We start from the raw sequence: 22,477 nt of genomic DNA, 5'->3' as shown, positions 1-22,477 counted from the left end.
CTGGGGGGTCGGTCACTGGCAGGTGTTTTTTCACCTTAATGCATAGGATGCATTAAGGTGAAAAAACACGAACCTTTACAACCCCTTTAAAGTGGTTGTAAGCCCACAAAAAGAAAAAAAAAAAACCCTGCAAGACAAAGGCATAATGAGCTAGTATGCATAGCATACTAGCTCATTATGAAATACTTACCTTAGATCAAAGGCCCCGCAGCGTCCCGCCACACTGCTGTGGCCGGCGACATGTCTCCTGGAGTTATTTCCGGGTATTGCGGGCTCCGGCGCTGTGCACGAGCGAGCCATTTCTTCAGTGCACATGCCGATGACGTTGGCACATGCTGTTACAGTGAATATCTCCTAAACAGTGCAAGTTTAGTAGATATTCACGGTACCTACAGGTAAGAATTATTATAGGCTTACCTTTAGGTAAAAGTGGTGTGTAAGCTGCCAAAGGATAGATCGAATCTTGGCTGGTTTAGCAGGGACTGACCTAGATTCGATCCATGTATGGGCAAGTTGGTTGTACTGAAGTTGATCCATCGATTGACTTTAGTACAACCAGTGTGTCAGATTTCTTGTATGCAATTACTGCCAGTGGTTATAGCTGCCAGCAAAAATCGATGTGTTCTGCTGGCAGGAAAGGCTCCCCACAGCAGCCGGGGGCAGAGCAGAGGAGGGAAGCCAGCAGCAGTGTGGGTGTGGTGGGGGGTGGTTGGGGAGCACAACACTCGAGGAAGCCCAGGCAGTAGGGGGAATCGGCACCGCATGTAGTGATTAGGATGTGCCCAGGCACACCTGCCACACCCCCTGCACACACCTATAATTATTAGAGTAGATTGGGTTTTTGAGAGATGTGTGCATGAAGCCTTTAAGTGGAAAGTATAAGAAATTGACCACACTCCGAAACATCCAAGGCAAGGATCTTATTGTTCAGGTGTACAACATGTACCCCGCTGGGGCTTCTAACACATTTCATCCAGAACAGACAAAACAGACATAGGCAGGCCATGGACTATGCAAATTTCTTTCCTGCAACCATAGGTTGCGCTGTCGTGCGACGTTGTACCCAAACAAAATTGACGTCCTTTTTTTCCCACAAATAGAGCTTTCTTTTGGTGGTATTTGATCATCTCTGCGGTTTTTATTTTTTGCACTATAAACAAAAAAAGAGCAACAATTTTGAAAAAAAACACATTATTTTGTACTTTTTGCTGTAATAAATAGCCCCAATTTTTTTTAAAAAAAGCTAATTTTTTTCCTCAGTTTAGGCCGATATGTATTCTTCTACATATTTTTGGTAATAAAAATCGCAATAAGTGTATATTGATTGGTTTGCGCAAAAGTTATAGCGTCTACAAAATAGTTGATAGATTTATGTAATTTTTATTTTTTTTATTTTTTTTTACTAGTAATGTCGGCGATCTGGGATTTTTATCGAGACTGCGACATTATGGGGGACACATCGGACACTTTTGATACATTTTTGGGTCAACTGACAATTATACAGCGATCAGTGCTATAAAAATGCACTGATTATTGTATAAATTTCACTGGCAAAATGTGTTACCTAGGGAGTGATTCTAACTGTGGGGGGAGGGGACTGACTGGGAGAGGTGACGGATTGCTGTTTCTATATACTAGGAACACACGATCTGTCTCCTCTCCCCTGACAGGACGTGGATCTGTGTGTTTACACACACGGATCCACGTTGCTTCTCTGTGACGAGCATCGGCTCCCGAGCGATGCGGCGGGCACGCACGGCCCCTAAACCGCCGGGAAGGCAAGGACGTTATATGACGCCTGCCTGGGATGGCAGAGCCACCTTGCGGCTGTCATATTACAATATGTGGGATGAGAAGTGGTTAAACTGAATGGGTTGTTTTACAAGATGATCGTTTACAATCACTTTAATTATATATTTTTTGGCAGCGCCATACACACCTTTATTCATTTTACTGGTTTTAGGTGTTGCACTAGAAAACCCCTAAAAAATGAAAGGCTTGCATTAGGCAATGTATGACCTAGCACACGTTAAAGTGCATGCCGTAACACTCCGCAACCCACAGCAAAGGTGTGAAGAGGCTTTTTACAGTCAATGCCAATGTCTGCAGTGTTCTTTCTGGAAAAAGAGACAGTTCCAGGAAACTGGCAGATGCCAACCGCCTGTTACAGTCAGAGCATCACATATATATCTGTCTGCAACCGGCTGAGAGTTTTGTATAAATAGTCAAAGAAATGCAGCGTTGGCTGCTCTAAATAAAAGCAAGCCGAATGTTCAGAATGATGTAGAACAGATTGTATAGTCTTATGCTACCAAACGTTTTTTCATGACTATTCAAGATTAGGCAAGCACTTCTTACCTAATGTCATCAAATTCAGAAGTATGGCAGCGTGGGTATAAATAATGCATTGTACTTCAATATGTCTGACATCGTCAAGCTGACGGGAAACTGAAAAGAGAACCTCACTCCTGTGATTAAACACAAAGCGAAGAGACTGGCAGAAGGAGAGTACAGCGCACATCTTGGGAGCCTGGCTAAGCAGAATCGGCCAGCTGTACCTGGCTGCCCCGGGGGGCTACTTACATAACATGACCACAGTGCTATCCTGGAAACACCTGGCACCGCATACATTGGGCACTTATGTTCTTATCTCTGCTAAATTAACAATAAACTTAGAGGGTTGTTCTGACTCTTAACAATATTTAGAAATTCCAGTGACTGAAGAGTTAAAGCGGCACTTCCGGGCCGCCCACCGTGGATATACGTCGTTACTTTGACAGACAGACAGCTGCCATAACCCCGGTATTTTCATTGATGGTGTGCAGTCCACTTTAAGATAAATGTGGTCTCAGCGGCGGATTCGCAGCGAGATCACTTTTATGGGCGACAGGAGAGATTCCCCCTCCTGCCGTGTCCCGGATGTCTCCGACGCTTACCGGAGTCGTTGGAAGTGCAGGAGACGATCCAGTCCTAATGGCCTGATGGGCAGGAAATCGAGTGAGGGGATAATGCCCCCACTCGACTCTATGCCCTTGGAGGACCGGAGCAAGGTCAAACGTCACTTCCGCCCAATGGCCTTAAAGGGACATTTTTTATTTTTACTATTGCTTTTAAGTGTAAATATGAGACCTGAGGTCTTTTTGACCCCAGATCTCACATTAAAGAGGTCCTGCCATGCTTTTTTTCGATTACAAGGGATGTTTACATTCCTTGTAATAGTAATAAAAGTGACCCCCAATTTTTTTTTTAAAGGTTGTAAAAATAAAAAGTTGAATAGATAAAAAAATAAAAAATTTAAAGCACCCCATCCCTTCGTGCTCGCACGCAGAAGCGAACGCATACTTAAGTCGCGCCCGCATATGTAAACAGTGTTCAAACCACACATGTGAGATATCGCCGCAATCATTAGAGCAAGAGCAATAATTCTAGCAAAAGACCTCCTCTGTAGCTTAAAACTGGTAACATGTAGAAATTTTTAAACGTTGCCTATGGAGATTTTTAGGTGACAAAGTTTGTCGCCATTTTGAAGCACGACATGTGGTGTTTCAATTTACTCGATGTAACATTATCTTTTACATTGAAAGCAATTGGGCTAACGTTACTGGTTTCTTATTTTTCAATTCAAAAAAGTTTGTAAGACCGCTGCGCAAATACGGTGTGACAAAGTATTCCAATGACCGCCATTTTATTTTCTAGGGTGTCTGGAAAAAAAAATAAAAATTTTATATATATATATATGTAGTGTTTGGGGGTTCTAAGTAATTTTCTAGCAAAAAAATAATAATTTTAACTTGTTAACACCAAGAGTAAAAAATAGGCTTGCTCCTTAAGTGGTTAAACCTAAAATCAAAAAAATTTATATATTGCAACTTCTTAATTGTTTTTTAATAACTTCCAACCGTGCTATAGTCGAATGACGGCTACAGCACAGCCGGCCAGTTCTGGGAGGGCATCATATGATGTTCTCCTCTGATCGTGCCCGCCGCATGTCCGCTGCGGCGCGCTCTGTGATCAGTGTCCTCTCACAGAATGAGCTAAAGAGCCAATCAGCAGCTCTATCACATGATCAGCTGTGTCCAATCACAGCTGATCACGGTGTGACCAGAAGCCGGTTATCGGCATTCCTTACCAGAGGAGAAGAGAGCCGATAACCGGCTTGTGTAAAAGGGACAGCTACACTGATAATCAGAGAACTGATTATTACTGCAGTTCCAACAGTGCCCACCAGTGCTGCCAATCTCTACACACCAGTGTTGCCAATCAGTGCCCATTAGTACTGCCAATGAGTGCCCATTAGTGCAGCCTCTTCAGTGCCTCCTCATTAGTGACCATCAGTGCCGATCAGTGCAGTCTATCAATGCCCATCAGTGCTGCCTCATTAGTGTCACCTATCAGTGCCCATTAGTGCAGCCTCATCAGTGCCCACCAGTGCCGCCTCATCAGTGCAGCCTATCAGCCTCCATCAGGGAAGCAGAAAAATTACCTGCCTGCAAACATTTTTAACAAACTATGAAAAAGTTTTGTTTTTTTTTTTCAAACTTTTCGGTTTAATTTCCTTTATAAAAGACTCAGTGGTTATTAAATACCACTAAAAGAAAGCTCTCTTTGTGTGAATAAAATTATAGAAATGTCATATGGTTACAGTGTTGCATGACCGCGCAATTGTCATTCAAAGTGTGACAGCGCTGAAACCTGAAAATTGGCCTGGGCAGGAAAGGGGTAAAAGTGCCCAGAAGGCAACTTTTTTTTTTTTTTTAATGGAATTTCATGCATCTTTCTGCACCACAGCATGTTACCATGTGGTACATCCCAATACCCTGTGTGGTATAAAAATGTGGCATGTCCTGTTTTCCTAGTACACACCTACACAGTGCATTGGTGTGAACTGAAACAAGGGGACCTAATGAAAATTGCTGTGTCTATCCATTGGGGCTGCTTTACAATACAGTGCAGTATGTATTGACGCGTTACGATTTAGTGTAGTATGTTGCAACATTGCATTAGAATGTAATATAGTTTGTCTTAATGTTGCATTATGATGAGGTGTGGTATAGTGCAACGGTGTAGTTTCCTTGTTGTATTACTATGTAGTGTAGTATGTATGTAGAAGCATGTCCTACTTGAAACAACAGGACCTTTGGCAAATTACCTTGTTTATGCATTGTTATCATGCAGTGTAGTACATCTTGATGTGTTACAATTCAATGTAGTATGTTGTGATGTAGTATGCCTTGTCCTTGCGTTATGATGCAGCACAGTACGTCTTGATGTTGCATTTGATGCAATGTAGCACATCTTGTCATTATGTTATAATGCGGTGTAGTTCATCTTGACATTGATTACAATGTGGTGTAGTAGGTTGCGATGGTGTAGTATGCCTTTGCCTTGCCTAGGTAGCCTTTTACATATGTAGCACATAGGCAGTGTAAAAAAAATGCAGCGTGTCCTACTTTCTTCCAGTCTACAACAGTGCATTTGTGCGAACTGAAAAAATAGGACATAATGCAAATTGCCTTGTCTATGTATTGAGACTTGGACACAGTGCCCAATCCAATGGTGTGAATGGGCCCTAAACAAAAATTTTGGCCAGGATTTCTTTTTTTTACATTTTTTGAAATGCATTCTTTATTTTTTCAAAGATATTGGGCTGTATACAGCATGAATGATATCAAATTGTATGTATACAGACAGTGGCGGCCCCTGCACTGTGGGCGCATGGGCGCCACCCCCCCATTCATGCACCCAGCCCCTTTCAGGACGCCAGATGCATGGATCCCTGTGGGTCCCTATGGGGGAGGGGGTGGTACTTTTTGAAGCACCTGATTAGAGTCAGAGGCTCTAATAGGCTTCAAAATAGGGTGGGCTTGGGGTGCAGAGAGTGCGCCCTGATCCCACCCAATTGTGTGAGAATAGCATATTAATTTTCGCTATTTTCACACTAACCTTCCTCCCCGCCAATCAGGAGGCAGGGCGTCAGACCTGTTTCCTGATTGCAGGAGAAAAAATATACAATGTCATTCTGCGCTGCCCTGAAGACAAAAACCAGCAGCTAACACGGCCAACAGGATAAATGCCAAGTAAAAAGAAAACAAAATGTGTAGCGCTAAAAATGTTTTAAAATGTCCAATATCAAGGATGAAAAATAAAATAAACCAACAGTTCTAAATATAGAATATGGGAGGAAATCATCCATATATATATTAATCCCAATGATAGGAAGTCCTCAGAAGCTGTATGACTTCAAACAAAGAGCACATCAATAGGTGTGTGACATCTGAAGTGAAGACAGACACACCACCACCGACAATGAAGAGGCTTACCAGATCTAATGGACCCAAAGGGGCATACGCCGAGTTGGGTCAGACAAAGCTTGGATGGTCAGTGGCTGTAGATGGCCCGGAGGGGTGATGTTCTTTGGATGAACCATAAGCTGATGTATCCCTCAGAACGATGTTAGGAACCAAGTAGTGGTGATGACAAGTGGGAAAAAAGGAGGGAAGGCCACATAGTGTAAATCCGTAAACAAATGTGGAATGTATTAAAGATTAAGAAATACACTCACATATAAATCCTTGGTAAAACAGCGCTGTAAGGAGGTGGCGGCAGTGGGGTCCCTCCCCCCAGACGACGTCTAAGAGGACGAAACGCGTCGGATAGGACCCCACTGCCGCCACCTCCTTACAGCGCTGTTTTACCAAGGATTTATATGTGAGTGTATTTGTGAGTGTACCTAATGTACCGCCAGGTACATTAGGTAAACTGTCTCCTAAACCAGAAAGAACCTGGATAACATACTTACAGTATGTAGAGATCAACCTCCTCTCATAGCACATTAAATGTGTACTAGGCAGAAGAAAGACTCACTCAGAAAGCAATTTTTCATATTCAACTGTCGAGGGCTCCATACTTTTAAATTTTTTATTGTTTTTTTTTTTTTTTATGACAGTGGTCCCGGATAATGGCTTAATCCAGTCAAAATTGCCTGGTCACAGAGACCGTCATCCATAGTATGTCTGCACCTAGGGTTACCACCTCATCCCTTTAAACCCGAACACATATGAATTACACAGGTTCTGAGGCTAATTTAATTCAGATAAGTCACCAAGTGAGTCTAATTACCACCTTAATCAGCCACAGAACCTGTGTAATTCATATGTGTTTGGTTTTAAAGGGATGAGGTGGCAACCATATCTACACCTATGATGTCCCTCCAGATACAAGCCATGCCACATAATATAAAATGTCAAAAGAGGAAATGTGAGCCTCATATGGAGTGACAACGAAGGAGCACAGCGTAACCTAACCTCTGTCCTCTGCAGCTCATCTACCTTGGCTCCATTCACAGCTCCTCAACCTATCCCACCCCAGTCCAAGGCATCAGTTTCAGAAGCCCGTGACTCATTCCCTCACCCCAAGCAAGCCTTCACAATTACTCCCCTGACATGCTATTAGTGACACAAATGCCATATTTTTCTCTGGCTGGGTAAAAATAACACACAAGAAAAATGTCACTCTTAAAACAATGAACATAAGGCAAACAATTCCCACGTATAGTGGTGAGTCATGGGGAACAAACGCGCTTTCACTTGAGAAGCCTACTCCAGAAATGACTCTCAGAGCAGAAATCAGGAAACAAAGAATGCAAGGAGAAAACAAAAATCTATTTATCGCATAAGGATTAAAAGTACACCCCAGTCATAAATTAAAATGTTGCAATTATTGTAACTTAGAAAATAATAAAGAAAGAATCATTTAAAAAAAAAAAAAATGTTGCGCTTAACCTCTTCCCCCCCGGTTGCACGCATTTATGCGGCCTCTCAGTGGGTGGGCTTTTATGCCAAGAAGCTGCATATATGCGGCCCACGTAGACACAAAACTGTGCTGAGGGCACACACCCTGCGCGCTCCAAGCCTAGTCACTGGTGGGGACCAGAAAGCTCCCAATGCATGCTTTCATTTTAGGCCTGAAGATTACTTAAAACTCCCCAAGCATTATATACTTCTGAAATTGAATTAGTCAGCCCTTACTGAAAGCATCTTTAGCTGAATAGTCCAGCACAATGTACACAATACACCTTATATAAAAATGAACTTATAAAATGTAATAAAAAGCCAATAAGATATTAATTTGTTTTTAATATCCCTGACCATAGCTATAAATTATTGTCAGTAGTAGTAAAAAGTGTTCCACTACATTAACATAATCCTAGAAAGATAATAATGTGGCCAACATAAATAGATAAATATAAACACGTATTACAAGTTAGTATCCAATCACATCCAGCCTGTCATATGACAAATTCTCCATTCCCCACCTGCAAGTACACATCTCCCTCGTTCCGTGGAGTAGATTAAAATCCAGCTCCGGGGCATAGAATAATCATGTGGAGGGTGTGTAACCAAATTAAGGTGTTCCTTCTTCACCTGTCAAAACCTGGACACTGGCACAATTGACAGGTGTTCAGTCCCGCTGGAAAAGCCGCAAGTCAATTCAAAGAGCCGCTCTGATGGTAATGTCCCACTAAGCCTCTGTGCCACTTCCAACGCGTTTCAATCAGAATACCAATCTTTGTCAAGGATTACTGTTGGCATTCAGAGCATTTCTTTTTACCACATTCATTTAAAAAGTCACATCCCTGTGGTCTCTTTCTATTGGTATCACTTTAACCGCTTCAGCCCCGGAAGATTTTACCCCCTTCCTGACCAGAGCGTTTTTTGCGATTCGGCACTGCGTCACTTTAACTGACAATTGCACGGTCGTGCGACGTGGCTCCCAAACAAAATTGACGTCCTTTTTTTCCCACAAACAGAGCTTTCTTTTGGTGGTATTTGATCGCCTCTGCGATTTTTATTTTTTGCGCTATAAACAATATAAGAGCGACAATTTTGAAAACGCATTATTTTTTACATTTTGCTAAAATAAATATCCCCCAAAAATATATAAAAAAAACATTTTTTTTCCTCAGTTTAGGCCGATCGTATTCTTCTACATATTTTTGGTAAAAAAAAATCGCAATAAGCGTTGATTGATTGGTTTGCGCAAAAGTTATAGCGTTTACTAAATAGGGGATAGTTTTATAGCATTTTTATTAAAAAATTTTTTTTTACTAGTAATGGCGGTGATCAGCGATTTTTATTGTGACTGCGACGTTATGGCGGACATGTCGGACATTTTTGACACATTTTTGGGACCATTGTCATTTATACAGCGATCAGTGCGATTAAAAATGCATTGATTACTGTGTAAATGTCACTGGCAGTGAAGGGGTTAACCACTAGGGGGTGCGGGGGGTTAAGTGTGTCCTAGGAGAGTGATTTCTAACTGTCAGGGGGATGGGCTGGTGTGTGACGTCACTGATCTCTGCTCCCAATGACAGGGAGCAGAGATCGAGTGACACTTGACACCAGGCAGAAAGGGGAGATGCTGTTTACATCAGCATCTCCCCGTTCGTCCTCTCCGTGAGGCGATTGCGGGTATCCCCGCGGCGTTCGAGTCCGCGGGACCCGCGACCTGACTCACGGAGCTCCCGGCCGGCGCACGCCAACGGGGGCGAGCACGCAATGGCACGGCGGGGAATTCAAATGGACGTGCAGGTACGCCCATTTGCCCAGCCGTGCCATTCTGCCGACGTACATCGGCGTGCGCCGGTCGGGAACCGGTTAAAGGATTAGAACAGGGTTTCTCAACCAGGGTTCCATGGAACTCCGGGGTTCCTCCAATGGTTGCTAGGGGTTCCTTGAGCAATGACCAATTTCTCCCTCTCAGATAAGTTCCCAGTGACACCAATGATCTTTTTAGCTATCTGTAGGGGGGGGAGTTCTTCCCCAAGACCATAGATGTAAGGAGCACTCTTTCACTGACCATTACACCAATGTATCATGAGTTGTAGATATAGCCATTTTTAACAGGGGTTTCCTGAGACCGAAAGTTTTTTTCAAGGGTTCCTCTGTGTTGAAAAGGTTCAGAAAGTCTGGATTAGAAGCATTCCTAAAAATACATTCCACCTTTGACTGTTAACCCCTTTCTACTTTATAAGAATCACATCCCCGCTGTTTCCTTGCATTAATCTCTGCACTGTTCAATAAAATCACTGTTCAAAAAAGTAAAAAACACTTCATAAAACTTAAAACTTGTCTCTTATGTACCAATAAAATCAACTATATTTATAGCTATAGTAAAATAAAGAATATACTGAATATTTGTATATACATACATACACTATATTTCCCAAAGTATTGGGACGCTTGCCTTTACACGCACATGAACTTTAATGGCATCCCAGTCTTAGTCTGTAGGGTTCAATATTGAGTTGGCCCACCCTTTGCAGCTATAACAGCTTCAACTCTTCTGGGAAGGCTGTCCACAAGGTTTAGGAGTGTGTCTATGGGAATGTTTGACCATTCTTCCAGAAGTGCATTTGTGAGGTCAGGCACTGATGTTGGACGAGAAGGCCTTGCTCTCAGTCTGCACTCTAATTCATCCCAAAGGTGTTCTATCAAGTTGAGGTCAGGACTCTTTTATGGATCTTGCTTTGTGCACTAGTCCAAATTGATTGGAGGGGGGATTATGGTGTGGGGTTATTTTTCAGGGGTTGGACTTTGCCCCTTAGTCCCAGTAAAGGGAACACTTAAGGTATCAGCATACCAAGACATTTTGGACAATTTCATGCTCCCAACTTGGTGGGAACAGTTTGGGGATGGCCCCTTCCTGTTCTAGGAACACTGCGCACCAGTGCACAAAGCAAGGTCCATAAAGACATGGATGAGCGAGTTTGGGGTGGGGGAACTTGACTGGCCTGCACAGAGTCCTGACCTCGACCTGATAGAACACCTTTGGAATTAATGAGAGCGGAGTCTGCGAGCCAGTGCCTGACCTTACAAATTTGCTTCTGGAAGAATGGTCAAACATTCCCATAGACACACTCCTAAACCTGGTGGACAGCCTTCCCAGAAGAGTCGAAGCTGTTATAGCTGGAAAGGGTGGTCCAACTCAATATTGAACCCTACGGACTAAGACTGGGATGCCATTAAGGTTCATACGGATGTAAAGGCAGGTGTCACAATTGTGTGTGTGTGTGTGTGTGTGTGTGTGTGTGTGTGTGTGTATAGTATATTCTTTATTCTAGCATAGCTATAAATCAAGTAGATTTTCCTGGTAAATATGGCAAATAATAGACAACAAGTTTTAGGTTTATCAGGATTACTGAACTGTTATCAATTATTTATTTTTATTTTTATATACACACATACACACACTGTCATTTTTATTTTACTAAAAAGAATAAATATATAAAAATAATGATATTCTTTAATTGATAACAGTTCAATATTCCTAATAAAGACCAGCATGGGCAATACTATCCAATACTTACACGGGGAAGTGATTGGGTGGAGAATCACTTTACAGCTGCCGAAAGCACTTCTGCAAAATAGTTGACAACCTGCGGAGAGAAGGTAAACAAACTCCCGGATGCTATAGCGGCAGGGAGTTTGTTTACATGCTGGAGATGAGAAAGGGTTAAAGTACAGTTTCCTAACTGACCCTTATCTCTCCCTATGCAGATTTTGATTTTGCAGGATTTGCCTTGAACCCATGGTAGTGGAGCCCGAAAAGCATTCCTAGGCCTTGTTCCTCAGCCTTGTCTTGCATTCAAGAATCCTCCTCTGTGGTTTCCAAGCTTTCGTCAGAAAGTAGACAATGATTCAATTGTTAATTTAAGAACTGTGCACATCCGTTCAGAACTAAGAAATACATTTTGGATAGACACTCCCATTTACAATAAAAGTATCATTCACTTTTCCGCGTTGTAGGAACAGACTTACCCTTTTGCGTAGGTTGTAGGTCAGAATCAGGTTTCGGGAAAAGGAGTGTGAAAAGGCAGTATAGAAGTCTAGGACTTTTTGTAAGGCATCTCTCTTAATGACATGAAGATCACAGTAGGTCAGAGCTCTGACGTTGGCGCAGGATGGTGCGAGAGTGGTCTCCTTCCAAAATATGTCTCCAAACACATCACCCTTACCTGCAGAAAACAACAACATACAAGTTACTTTTTATTTGGTCCAGTTGCAGGGAGTAAGTTAGACAATCGGTTAGTTGCTAATGCTATCCAGCAAACACCATAAATGTGCTCAAGTCAGAAAATTTACTCAGTTTACCTCAAAGAGAATGTATAACCTATTCCATATTTTTTTCCAAAATATGTAAAAAATAAATAAAATCTACGTGATGTAAATAATCTTACTAATGGGAGTAATGTTTTAAAAGCCTAATTTCTGCATATATTTAGTAATTCTGTATGTGCAGAGGTGTAGCCATATTTGCTCAGCACTTGGTCAGGCTCTGCTCCCTGCTTTTTTTCCCAAATTCCTTATTTGTAAAGAAAAATAAAGTATCCATCAATATACAATATAACGAAGGCACCAGGGGTGCCATTGCACATCAAATATAGCTACAGTCCAGGGTAGTACAGTCAAATAGAGTAGCTCGGACGCAAGTCAGCGCAGCATTACTGACATGCAGGTGAGCCTCCCACTTCAAAAGATCAGGTGGTAACCATGTACATTCTGCTCCTGTTGAGTTGCACGAGTGGACACTTTACATTTTTGGACAGAAGTAAGCTAGTTGGTACAGACATAGGGTCACCCAGTGGCGGCCCATGCATTGTGGGCACACGGGCGCCCCCCCAACCGACACCTATGCCGCCCTCCCTATTCATGTGCCCGGCCCCTTTCAGGACGCCGGACACATGAAATACTATGGCGGGGATAAGCGGGGGGGACGTGATTAGAGCCAGAGGCTCTAATAGGCTTCAAAATGGGGTGGGCTCGGGGCGCAGAGCACTGCGTCCCGATCCCACCCTGTTGTGTGCCATAGCGAATAAATTTTCGCTATTTTCACACTAACGTTCCTCCCTGCGAATCAGCAGGCAGGTCAGTGAGACCTGTCTCCCGATTGGCCAAAGCATTAGGCGATTCTATTGGATGGGAGAGGAGACATGGCGGAGGAAGCCTGAGGAGCCAAGCGGACACAGGAGCCGCAGCCGCCGCTTCCTGCCACTACAGAGGAGGAGGAGAGCCCCGTCACTCCAGGAGAGGAGCAGAGCCCCGCCACACGAGCGGCAAGTGGCGTTGGACCAGCCAGGGGGGGGGTGTTAGTGAAGTGACAGCCAGGGGACGCGCCTGGCTGCATTTGATGGGCACAAGTGGCTGCATTTGATGGGCACAAGTGGCTGCAAATACCAGGCACTAGAGCCTGCATATACTGGGCACAAGTGGCTGCATATACTGGGCACAAGTGACTGCATTTGACGGGCACAAATGGCTGCATATGATGGGCACAAATGGCTGCATTTGATTGGCACAAGTGGCTGCATATGATCGGCACAAGTAGCTGCATTTGATGGGCACAAATGGCTCCATATGATGGGCACAAGTGGCTGCATTTGATTGGCACAAGTGGCTGTATTTGAGGAGTACAAGCAGCTGCATATGATGGGAACGAGTGGCTGCATATGATGGGCACAAGCGGCTGCATATGATGGGCACAGTGGCTGCGTTTGATGGGCACAGTGGCTGCATTTGATGGGCACAGTGGCTGCAATTGATGGGCACAGTGGCTGCAATTGATGGGCACAGTGGCTGCAATTGATGGGCACAGTGGCTCCAATTGACGGGCACAGTAGCTGCATTTGTTGGGCACAGTGGCTGCATTTGATGGGCACAATGGTTGCATTTGATGGGCACAGTGAAGCTGCAATTGATGGGGGGGGGTTTCAGTATTTTTTAGTTTGTTTTGTTTCAAAATTCTGAGCACCAGCTGCCACTGGGGTCACCCAAAAGGGTGCCAAGACAAGAAGTGAAGGGGAGAGGTAGGGGAAAAGGGAGAAAAAAAAAAAGAAGAGGGGGGAGAGCCACGGTGATGGAATGCGTAGATATCACAGTTCAAATGACAGGAGGACCTCAGTCCCCAGAGCGGCTCTCTAGGAGGGACTTCCCTTCATCTGAATACATGAACATGTTCCAGTATGTACATTTTTTCGCATATCGTTCTCTTATTTTGAGCGGTAAGTACCAGAGCTTCCAGGGTATTGACACTCCTGATCTTATTGAGCAACATGGCGATGGAAGGAGGATTGGGGTCTCTCCAACACAGCGTGACACAGGCTTTGGCAGCGTTAGTCAAGTGACGAAGGATTGATTTTTTGTATGTCCGAATCAGTATCTGTAAGCAGTGGAGCAGGAAGAAGACCAGATCCCTCGGAATAGGGAATTCCGTGAATTGTTGGGTGATTCTCTGTACCTCAGAGCAGTTCTGTTGAAGCTTTGAACAGGACCAGAGACGTGAAGGAAAGTTCCCTTCTCATCTCCACATCTCCAGCAACACCTAGAAGCCTCTAGAAAATATTTAATCAAGACTGACGGGTTAAGACACCAGCGCGTCAATATTTTACAGTTGAATTTCTGCGTGCGCATGGAGGATTTCGGGCAAAGGTGAATGATATTTTGGTGCTGGTCGGCCATGAAGGTCCTATCAAGATCCCTTTCCCATTTGCCAAGACTCGGCATGATAAAGTCATCTGGAGGGGATATGAGCAAGGCATACATCTTAGACAGGGTGCGGGAGAGGGGGTCTTTGTCTTCACGGTAAGATTGAAACGGAGTCCACTGACTTTGAAAATGAGCCAGGGGTCCCAGAGATCGGAGAAAATGCAGACGTTGAAGCGCCTGCCAGAAAGATCATCTAAACTGACCAACTGGTTGCATCAATTGGGAGATCGTGGGCCAAGTGTTAGCTGTTAGAAAATGGGAAACTTGAAAGCAGTTGTTCTCCTGGAGATTTTGAAACGTACCATATTATACACTCAGAGGGAATTTGGGGTTTCCCAGTATGGGAAACAACGGAGAATGGGCAGAGGAAAGCTCCGGTTTCGTACATGCCATACGACCAACTCGGAGAGTGGGTCCTATGGTGGGATGCAACTTAAGGGTAAGCAGGTAGGGAAGTAAAACCCCATGGCACCCTTTGCAGAGGAATGGGCCTAAACTGCTGTTCTATGTGCATCCATAACTTCAGATCTTTATGTCTGCACCAGTCTATTACTCTGCCAAGGTCAGCTGCTTGGTAATATTCAAGCGCATCCGGGACAGCTACCCCTCCATAGATTTTAGGTAGTGTCAGAAGGCCCCTACCAATCCTAGGCCGTTTGTGTGCCCAGATGAACTTGGTAAAGAGGGTATTGATTTGACGAAAGAAGGTCAACGGGATGGAGATAGGTAAAGTCTGAAAGTGGTAGAGAAACTTCGGCAAGATGCTCAATTTGATGATGTTACCGCGGCTGAACCAGGAATGTAAACCTCTATTCCATTTGTCTAATAGAGCACGGACTTCACTGAGCAGAGGTGGAAAGTTCATCCAAAATGTATCGGCTACATTTGGAGGGATATAGGTGTCCAAGTACTTCAAAGACGAAGACGTCCATTTAAAGTTGCGGTTGAGCTGTAGGGTGTGACACAAGGGAGAGGGCAGGGCGTCTCCCATCGTCTCAGATTTGGAATAGTTAATTTTCATATTTGAGAGTGCTCTGTAATGGTCAAAGTCTTTCAGGAGATTCGGTAGGGAAATATGCGTGTTAGTCAACGAGAAGAGTAGGTCATCTGCGTAAGCGGAGACTTTATGGATGAGGTCGCCCACCTGAATGCCGGAGACATTTGGGTTTAATCTAATCCTGTTCAGGAATGGTTCCAATGAAAGGGCAAATAGTAGGGTTGAGAGAGGATGCTCCCTGCTTTGCAGTGCTACACAATAGTTGTGCTTTACTGCTCTCATATTTTAAAGGCTATTTAAGGCATTTTACCGTGCAGGTTTTTTCACTCATTCCAGGAATGCGCAGATGTCAATGTGGCTTTATAAGCACAGACAGCAATAAAAACTGACAAGTGCTCTAATCCCTCTCCACTCTATCCAAAACCCCAAAAAATGTTTTGCCTTTAGTTATACTTTAATCCTTACTTCTCAACTTTCAGAAATGATAAACCATGAACAGGAAATGATAAAGAAAGACACCTCTTAGCACACAGTATGTAGGCAAAGGACACAATCCCTCTGATGAAGCCACTGCCTGTGGCATAACACATAAGGGGCAGCTGGTGACGTAAGATGTCTTTCTTGACAGTTGAGTGGAAGAGAGCGCTGGCAGTACCTATGATCCAGAGTGAGCAGAATCCACATTTAAAGTGGAGTTCCACCCACTTTTACAACTCTTCGGCGTCCCTCACTAAACTGTGCACTGTAAACAAATTGGATATTTTTTTATTTTTTTTCTCAGCACCTACTGTATATCTGCTGTATTCATTTTTCACTTCCTCCTCCCTGGCCGTGGCCCATCGCATCATTTCCTGTTTGCAATGCCTTCTGGGAAGGGGCGGCAACTTCCTCTGACACTGCCGTTGCTATGGAAACCTGACCTGAAACCTATTACACTGCTTGTACTGCACTGAGCATGTGCGAGATCTGCAAGGATGAGATCCAGGAAGAAATACAGTCTGGCTTCAGATGCCCACACTTAAGATGGCCACGGCCTGCTGTAAGTTTATAAAATAACAAATTACTGCTATAAACTAACAAAACAGACCTTAGTTTATAGACTAACTTTACTAGAATACATTAAGCTTGTGTATTATAGGGGAATTTTTATTTAAAAAGTATAATTTCGGCCGGAAAAACACCACTTTAAGGGGACAGTATTCAACTCTTTTTTATGGATGGCTGAGTGTCCACAAGCTGCAGCCTCTATGTTTAATGTCCCCTGTGGTGATATGGAAAGTGTCAAGAGCAAGCGATCTTCAGTGCACAAGTTATAGTGCACATTCTTCCATTCCTTTCTTATATATGGAAGCATGGATATAACAAACTTGGATTAAGAAGGAGGGGACAGGTGCAAGTGACCTAATATATGTAGGTTTAAATAGCAAGGTGAGCTGCTATTGGCAGTGGTGTGTGCAACACAGGGTGTATTTATTGTATGCTAGAAGCAAATAACTGGATGAGAGACACTTTTATTGATATAATACGTGGACTTCTTCTTTTCATTTCTTGTGTTTGCCTTATTTGTTTTCAATTTTTTTTACTTATTCTTTTTTCTGTATACATCCAATATATATATGTGTATATATATATATATATATATATATATATATATATATATATATATATATATATATATATATATATATATATATATATATATATTTGGATTTTTCACCTTATATTGTTGGATATATTGCATTGCAGTGCCAAATCACAGATTTTTCAGGGTTATTAAAGGCCAAGTCCTTGCCACGACCCCAGTTATACAGACCACAGGAGCCGGGACAAGAACCAGGATGCATTCGGACTTATGTCGTGTATACACGGGCGGACTTTTCTCCACCAAAGGTCCGACGGTCTTTCCGACGGACTTTCGACGGGCTTTTGACGGACTTCCGACGGACTTTCGAACGAACGGACTTGGCTACACACGATCACACCAAAGTCTGACAGATTTGTACGTGATGACATACGATCAGACTAAAATAAGGAAGTTCATAGCCAGTAGCCAATAGCTGCCCTTGCGTCGGTTTTCGTCCGTCGGACTAGCATACAGACGAGCGGATTTTTCGACCAGACTCAAGTTCATCGGAATGATTTGAAACATGTTCCAAATCTAAAGTATGTCTGATTTTCGACCAAAAAAGTCAGCTGCAGGTCCGATGAAGCCCACACACGGTCAGATTGTCCGACGGATTCGTCCTGTCGGACCAGTCCAGTCGAAAAGTCCGCCTGTGTGTACACAGCATTAGGCTCGATTCACATATATACGGCCGCGGTTTCAGTTGGCAGTCCGGTGCGTTTCTGTTCACCGGTTCAGGTGCGATTCAGGTGCAAAATTTTACCTGAAATCGCACCTGAACCTGACCACAAAATGCACAGGACACTTTTTAAAACCACACCGCGGCCACCCCGCACATGTGTGAACCGACTCCTTTGAAAGCCAGTCCGATTCACATATTATGCAATTGGACCGGCTTTCAATAGAGTAGGTTCACAAATATACTGGGCGGCCACATTTTTTAAAAAGGGTCCTGTATAATTTTGGGTTTGGTTAACATGCAAATTCAAGTAAAAAATTTGCACCTGAATTGCACCTAAACCGGTGAACAAAACAGCAACGGATTCCGGAATGCAAACCACAGCCGGAAATGTGTGAAACCAGCCTAAGTCTCAGTTCACACTGGGGCAGCTTCAAAGTCGCCCAACTCTGAAGACGCCCCGCACAGCGCAACTTCAGCATGGCTTGCAAACAACTTCTGTAACAGAAGTCAATGCAAGCTGCTCCGAAGTCGCCCCCAAGTAGTACAGGAACCTTTTATTCTCTAGGGTCTCTGCTAAAAAAATATATATAATGTTTGCAGGTTGTAAGTGATTTTCTAGCAAAAAAAAATTATTTTAACTTGTAAGCAACAAGTGTCAGAAAAAGGCTTAGTCCTTAAGTGGTTACACTGACCTCATTTACCGACTGAAGTTCATCTGTCTGATCCCCAAAAGAACAGATGGATAAAATGTTTCTTTTTATCTCACTTTCAGTACTGAGAAATGTTGTTGCTAAACATTTACGGCTGCTTTTTTTTTTGACAGCTGTGAGCAGAACTGCTCTGCACTTGTTACATAAATCGTGGAAATGCCTGTTTAAAGTGGAGTCCCACCCAAAAGCTTACCTGATCCCCCCCCCCCCTCCGGTGCCACATTCGGCACCTTTCAGGGGGGAGCGGGTACCTGTGTTTGACAGGTGCCCTGTCCCCACTTCTGTCAGACCGCAGTGATGTACGTCAGGAGTTCTGCTCCCATTCTCCTCCCTCCTCCTTTCCCTGCTGCCGGGCCAGTAAGAGGACGCATGTGCAGTAGGGACCCAGCTGTGAAGCCTCAAGACTTCACTAATGGGGTTCCCTTACTAGCAACGGTGGTGTCAGAACCCGACAGCTGATGGAAACATCGGCTTGGGTGCCAACATCGCTGCATTCCTGGACAGATAAGTGTCCAATATTAAAAGTCAGCTGCTACAGTATGATAGTAGCTGCTGACTTTTAATTTTTGGAGGGGGGGGGGGGGGGGGACTCCGCTTTAAGATTGTGAAAGGGAGTTGAATCGAGATCGCAATTTTTTAATGATTAATCGCGCATTACTAACTTCTTCCTGTCGCTGGGTGGCTCACTCCTCCACTGTGTCTATGGAGAAGGCCATGGTTATCATACAGGCTGAACTTCAATAATGGGAGGGGGGAGGGGCTAGTTACATAGTTGGTGAGGTTGAAAAAAGACACAAGTACATCAAATCTAACACGTGTGTGTATTTTTATGTTAATTGTACATTGTATACCCCTGTATGTTGTGGTCGTTTAGGTGCCCATCTAATAGTTTTTGAAATTATCGATGCTCCCCGCTGAAACCACTGCTTGTGGAAGAGAATTCCACATCCTTGCTGCTCTTACAGTAAAGAACCCTCTCCGCAGTTTAAGGTTAAGCCACTTCTCTTCTAATCTTTTCCGCGTGTCTTTTTATAAATACTGAGATTGAGCTGTTTATCCCATCCTCCAGATCATTTATGAATAAATTAAATAGAATTGGTCCCAGGACAGAACCTGGGGGACCCCACTTTCCACAACAGACCATTACGAGTACTCCCCATTTATCACCACCCTCTGGACTTGCCCCCGTAGCCAGTTTTCAATCCATGTACTCACCCTTTGGTTTATGCCAACAGACCTTAATTTGTGCAGTAAATGTTTATGGGGAACTGTATCGAATGCCTTTGCAAAATTCAGATACACCACGTCTATGGCCCTTCCTTTATCTAGATGGCAACTCACCTCCTCATAGAAGGTTAATAGATTGGTTCGGCAAGAACAATTCTTCATGAATCCATGCTGATTACTGCTAATAATACCGTTTTCATTACTAAAATCTTGTATATAATCCCTTAACATCCCCTCCAGAGCTTACAAACTATTGATGTTAGGCGAAATGGTCTGTAGTTCCCAGGGATATAGCTTGTCTCTTTTTTAAATATCTCTGCTACATTGGCTTTTTTCTCCAATCAGCTGGTACCATTCCAGTCAGTAGACGGTCCATAAAAATTAGGAACAATGGTCTGGCTATCACCTGACTGATTTCCTTAAGGACCCTCAGGTGCAAGCCATCTGGTCCCAGTGACTTATTAATGTTATGTTTTTCAAGTCTACTTCTTTTATCCTCTGTTAGCCATGAGGGTGCTTCCTGTGATGTGCTATGAAGATAAACATTGCAGACTTGATTACGGGACCCCCCCCCCCCCCCCCCCCGTTTTGTAACCAGATTCCCTTCATTATTCTTAATGGGGCCAATATGATTGCACCCTTATATTTCTTGTTGCATTCTTTGTAAAATTGGAATGCTGACAATGACCCTTCAGCCTTGTATTTTTTGAATGCCTTCTCCTTTACTTTTATATGCATTTTTACGTTGGAGTTAAGCCACCCAGGACTTTTGTTAGCTCTTTTAAATTTATTTCCCATTGAGATGCTCTTAAAGCACTCACATTTTTCCTCTGTGTTCTTTGTACCCAGGATTTTATCCCATTTAATATCTTCTAGCAAGGAGCGTAGCTTAGGGAAGTTGGCTTTTTTGAAATTCAGTGTCTTTGTATTACCCTTGTGTTTCCTATTTGTGTGATTTATGCTGAAACTAATGGTCTATGGTCCCTGTTTCCTAAATTGCCCTGTATTTTCCACATCCGTGATCAGGTCTGTATTGTTAGTAATCAGTAGGTCTAGTAACGCATTGTTTCTTGTTGGTACAATTACCATCTGACCCATGAAATTGTCCTGCAAAACATTTTGGAAATGACAAACCTTGGTCAAATGCGTGCTAATTAAAATCCCCCCATTATAATGACACTTCCCATCCTTGCTGTCATTCCAAACTGTAATAGGAGGACCGCCTCCTCCCTCTGGTTAGGGGGCTATAGCATATTCCCAGTATAACTTTCCCCTTAGTTTCCTCCCTTTGAAGCTCTACCCATAAGGATTCCACCTCCTCCCTAGATCCATTAGTGATGTCGTCCCTCACATTCACTTGTACATCATTCTTAATAAACAGGCATACCCCTCCCCCTTTTTTACCCTCCCTATCTCTGCGATATAGGGAATACACTTGAATGGTTGCCAGCCAATTATGATTGCTGTTGAACCAAGTCTCTGAAATTCCCACAAAATCGAAATCCTTCTCGTACAACAGTATCTCTAGTTCTCCCATCTTGTCAGCCAGACTCCTGGCATTAGTGAACGAGGCTCATAGTTTTGTCCGGTCGCATGCTATCTCCTTAGTGGTTGTTCTGAGGCTGGAATATGGATTTGTTAATTTACTTACCTCGGGTTTAGGTACTCTAGGCACCCTACTGCTAATGCCCCCAATACTACCCTCTGAAATTTGTTCCACCCTGGCTATCTCTACATCTGGACACTCCCCCCGTCGCCTAGTTTAAAAGCTCATCTAACTTTTCGGCCATCTTCTCTCCCAGCCGAGCTGCACCCTCCCCCATTTAGGTGCAGTCTGTCCCTGCTAAAGAGTTGGTAACCGACTGAGAAGTCAGCCCAGTTCTCCAGGAACACAAACCCCTTCTTTCTACACCAGCTCCTTAGCCACTTGTTAAAGTGCAACTTCAGTAATTTTTTTGTCTTTCCAGCTATTAAATCTTCTGCCCTTGTTGTTTTAACTTTGGGTAGTAAAACATTTTTTTTCTGCCAGTAAATACTTTATACAACCCACTTCCTGTTTCCTGTCTGGTCATTAGCCTAGGCTTATGACATCATACACAGCTCTCTCTCTCACTCTTGTGAGAGTTTGCCAGGAAGGGAGAGGGGACGAGTCATATGAGGGCCAATGAGAGCTGCAGAGTTGGAGGTGTACCTATGTGTGTCTGTAAATCCAGCATAATTGGAAAGTACAGATTAAGAGTATATATAAAATATTATGCAAAGTGGTTGGATGTTTTTATTACAAATTATGTGAACAGACTGCAGTTGCTCTTTAACCACTTGCCAACCAGCCGCCGTCATTTATGACCGCCGGCCACGAGCGATTGCGGGAACGAGAGGCAGAACAGGGACGTGCATGTGTAACCGCTTGCCGGCCCTTACCTCTACGTCGCTTGACGCGAGCTCCGTGAGTGTGATCGCGGGTCCGTGGACTTGATGTCCGCGGGGATACCCGCGATCGTCTCACGGAGAGGAAGAATGGGGAAATGCTGATGTAAACAAGCATTTCCCTATTCTTCCTAGTGACAGGACACTGATCACAGCTCCCTGTAATCGGGAGCGGTGATCAGTGTCGTGACACACGTAGCCCCTCCCCCCCCACAGTTAGAACACATCCCTAGGACACACTTAACCCTTTCAGCGCCCCCTCCT

At 43.7% G+C, this 22,477-nt stretch overlaps 1 protein-coding gene across 1 annotated transcript in view; it reads right to left on the bottom strand.

Annotated features, from left to right (window-relative positions):
* The window catches only part of KCNH1 (potassium voltage-gated channel subfamily H member 1), a 535,460-nt gene that overhangs the window by 119,673 nt on the left and 393,310 nt on the right, over window positions 1-22,477 (bottom strand). Inside the window, exon 11 of the mRNA XM_073628425.1 lies at window positions 11,823-12,019. Within this exon, the coding sequence (XP_073484526.1) occupies window positions 11,823-12,019 (197 nt within the window). The remainder of the gene's footprint in view (window positions 1-11,822; window positions 12,020-22,477) is intronic.

This window comes from Aquarana catesbeiana, linkage group LG04 (assembly GCF_042186555.1).
Source record: "Aquarana catesbeiana isolate 2022-GZ linkage group LG04, ASM4218655v1, whole genome shotgun sequence".
NCBI classification, from domain to species: Eukaryota; Metazoa; Chordata; class Amphibia; order Anura; family Ranidae; genus Aquarana; species Aquarana catesbeiana.
Note: the sequence above shows the minus strand (reverse complement) of the source record. Positions and strands in the feature narration are given on the sequence as shown.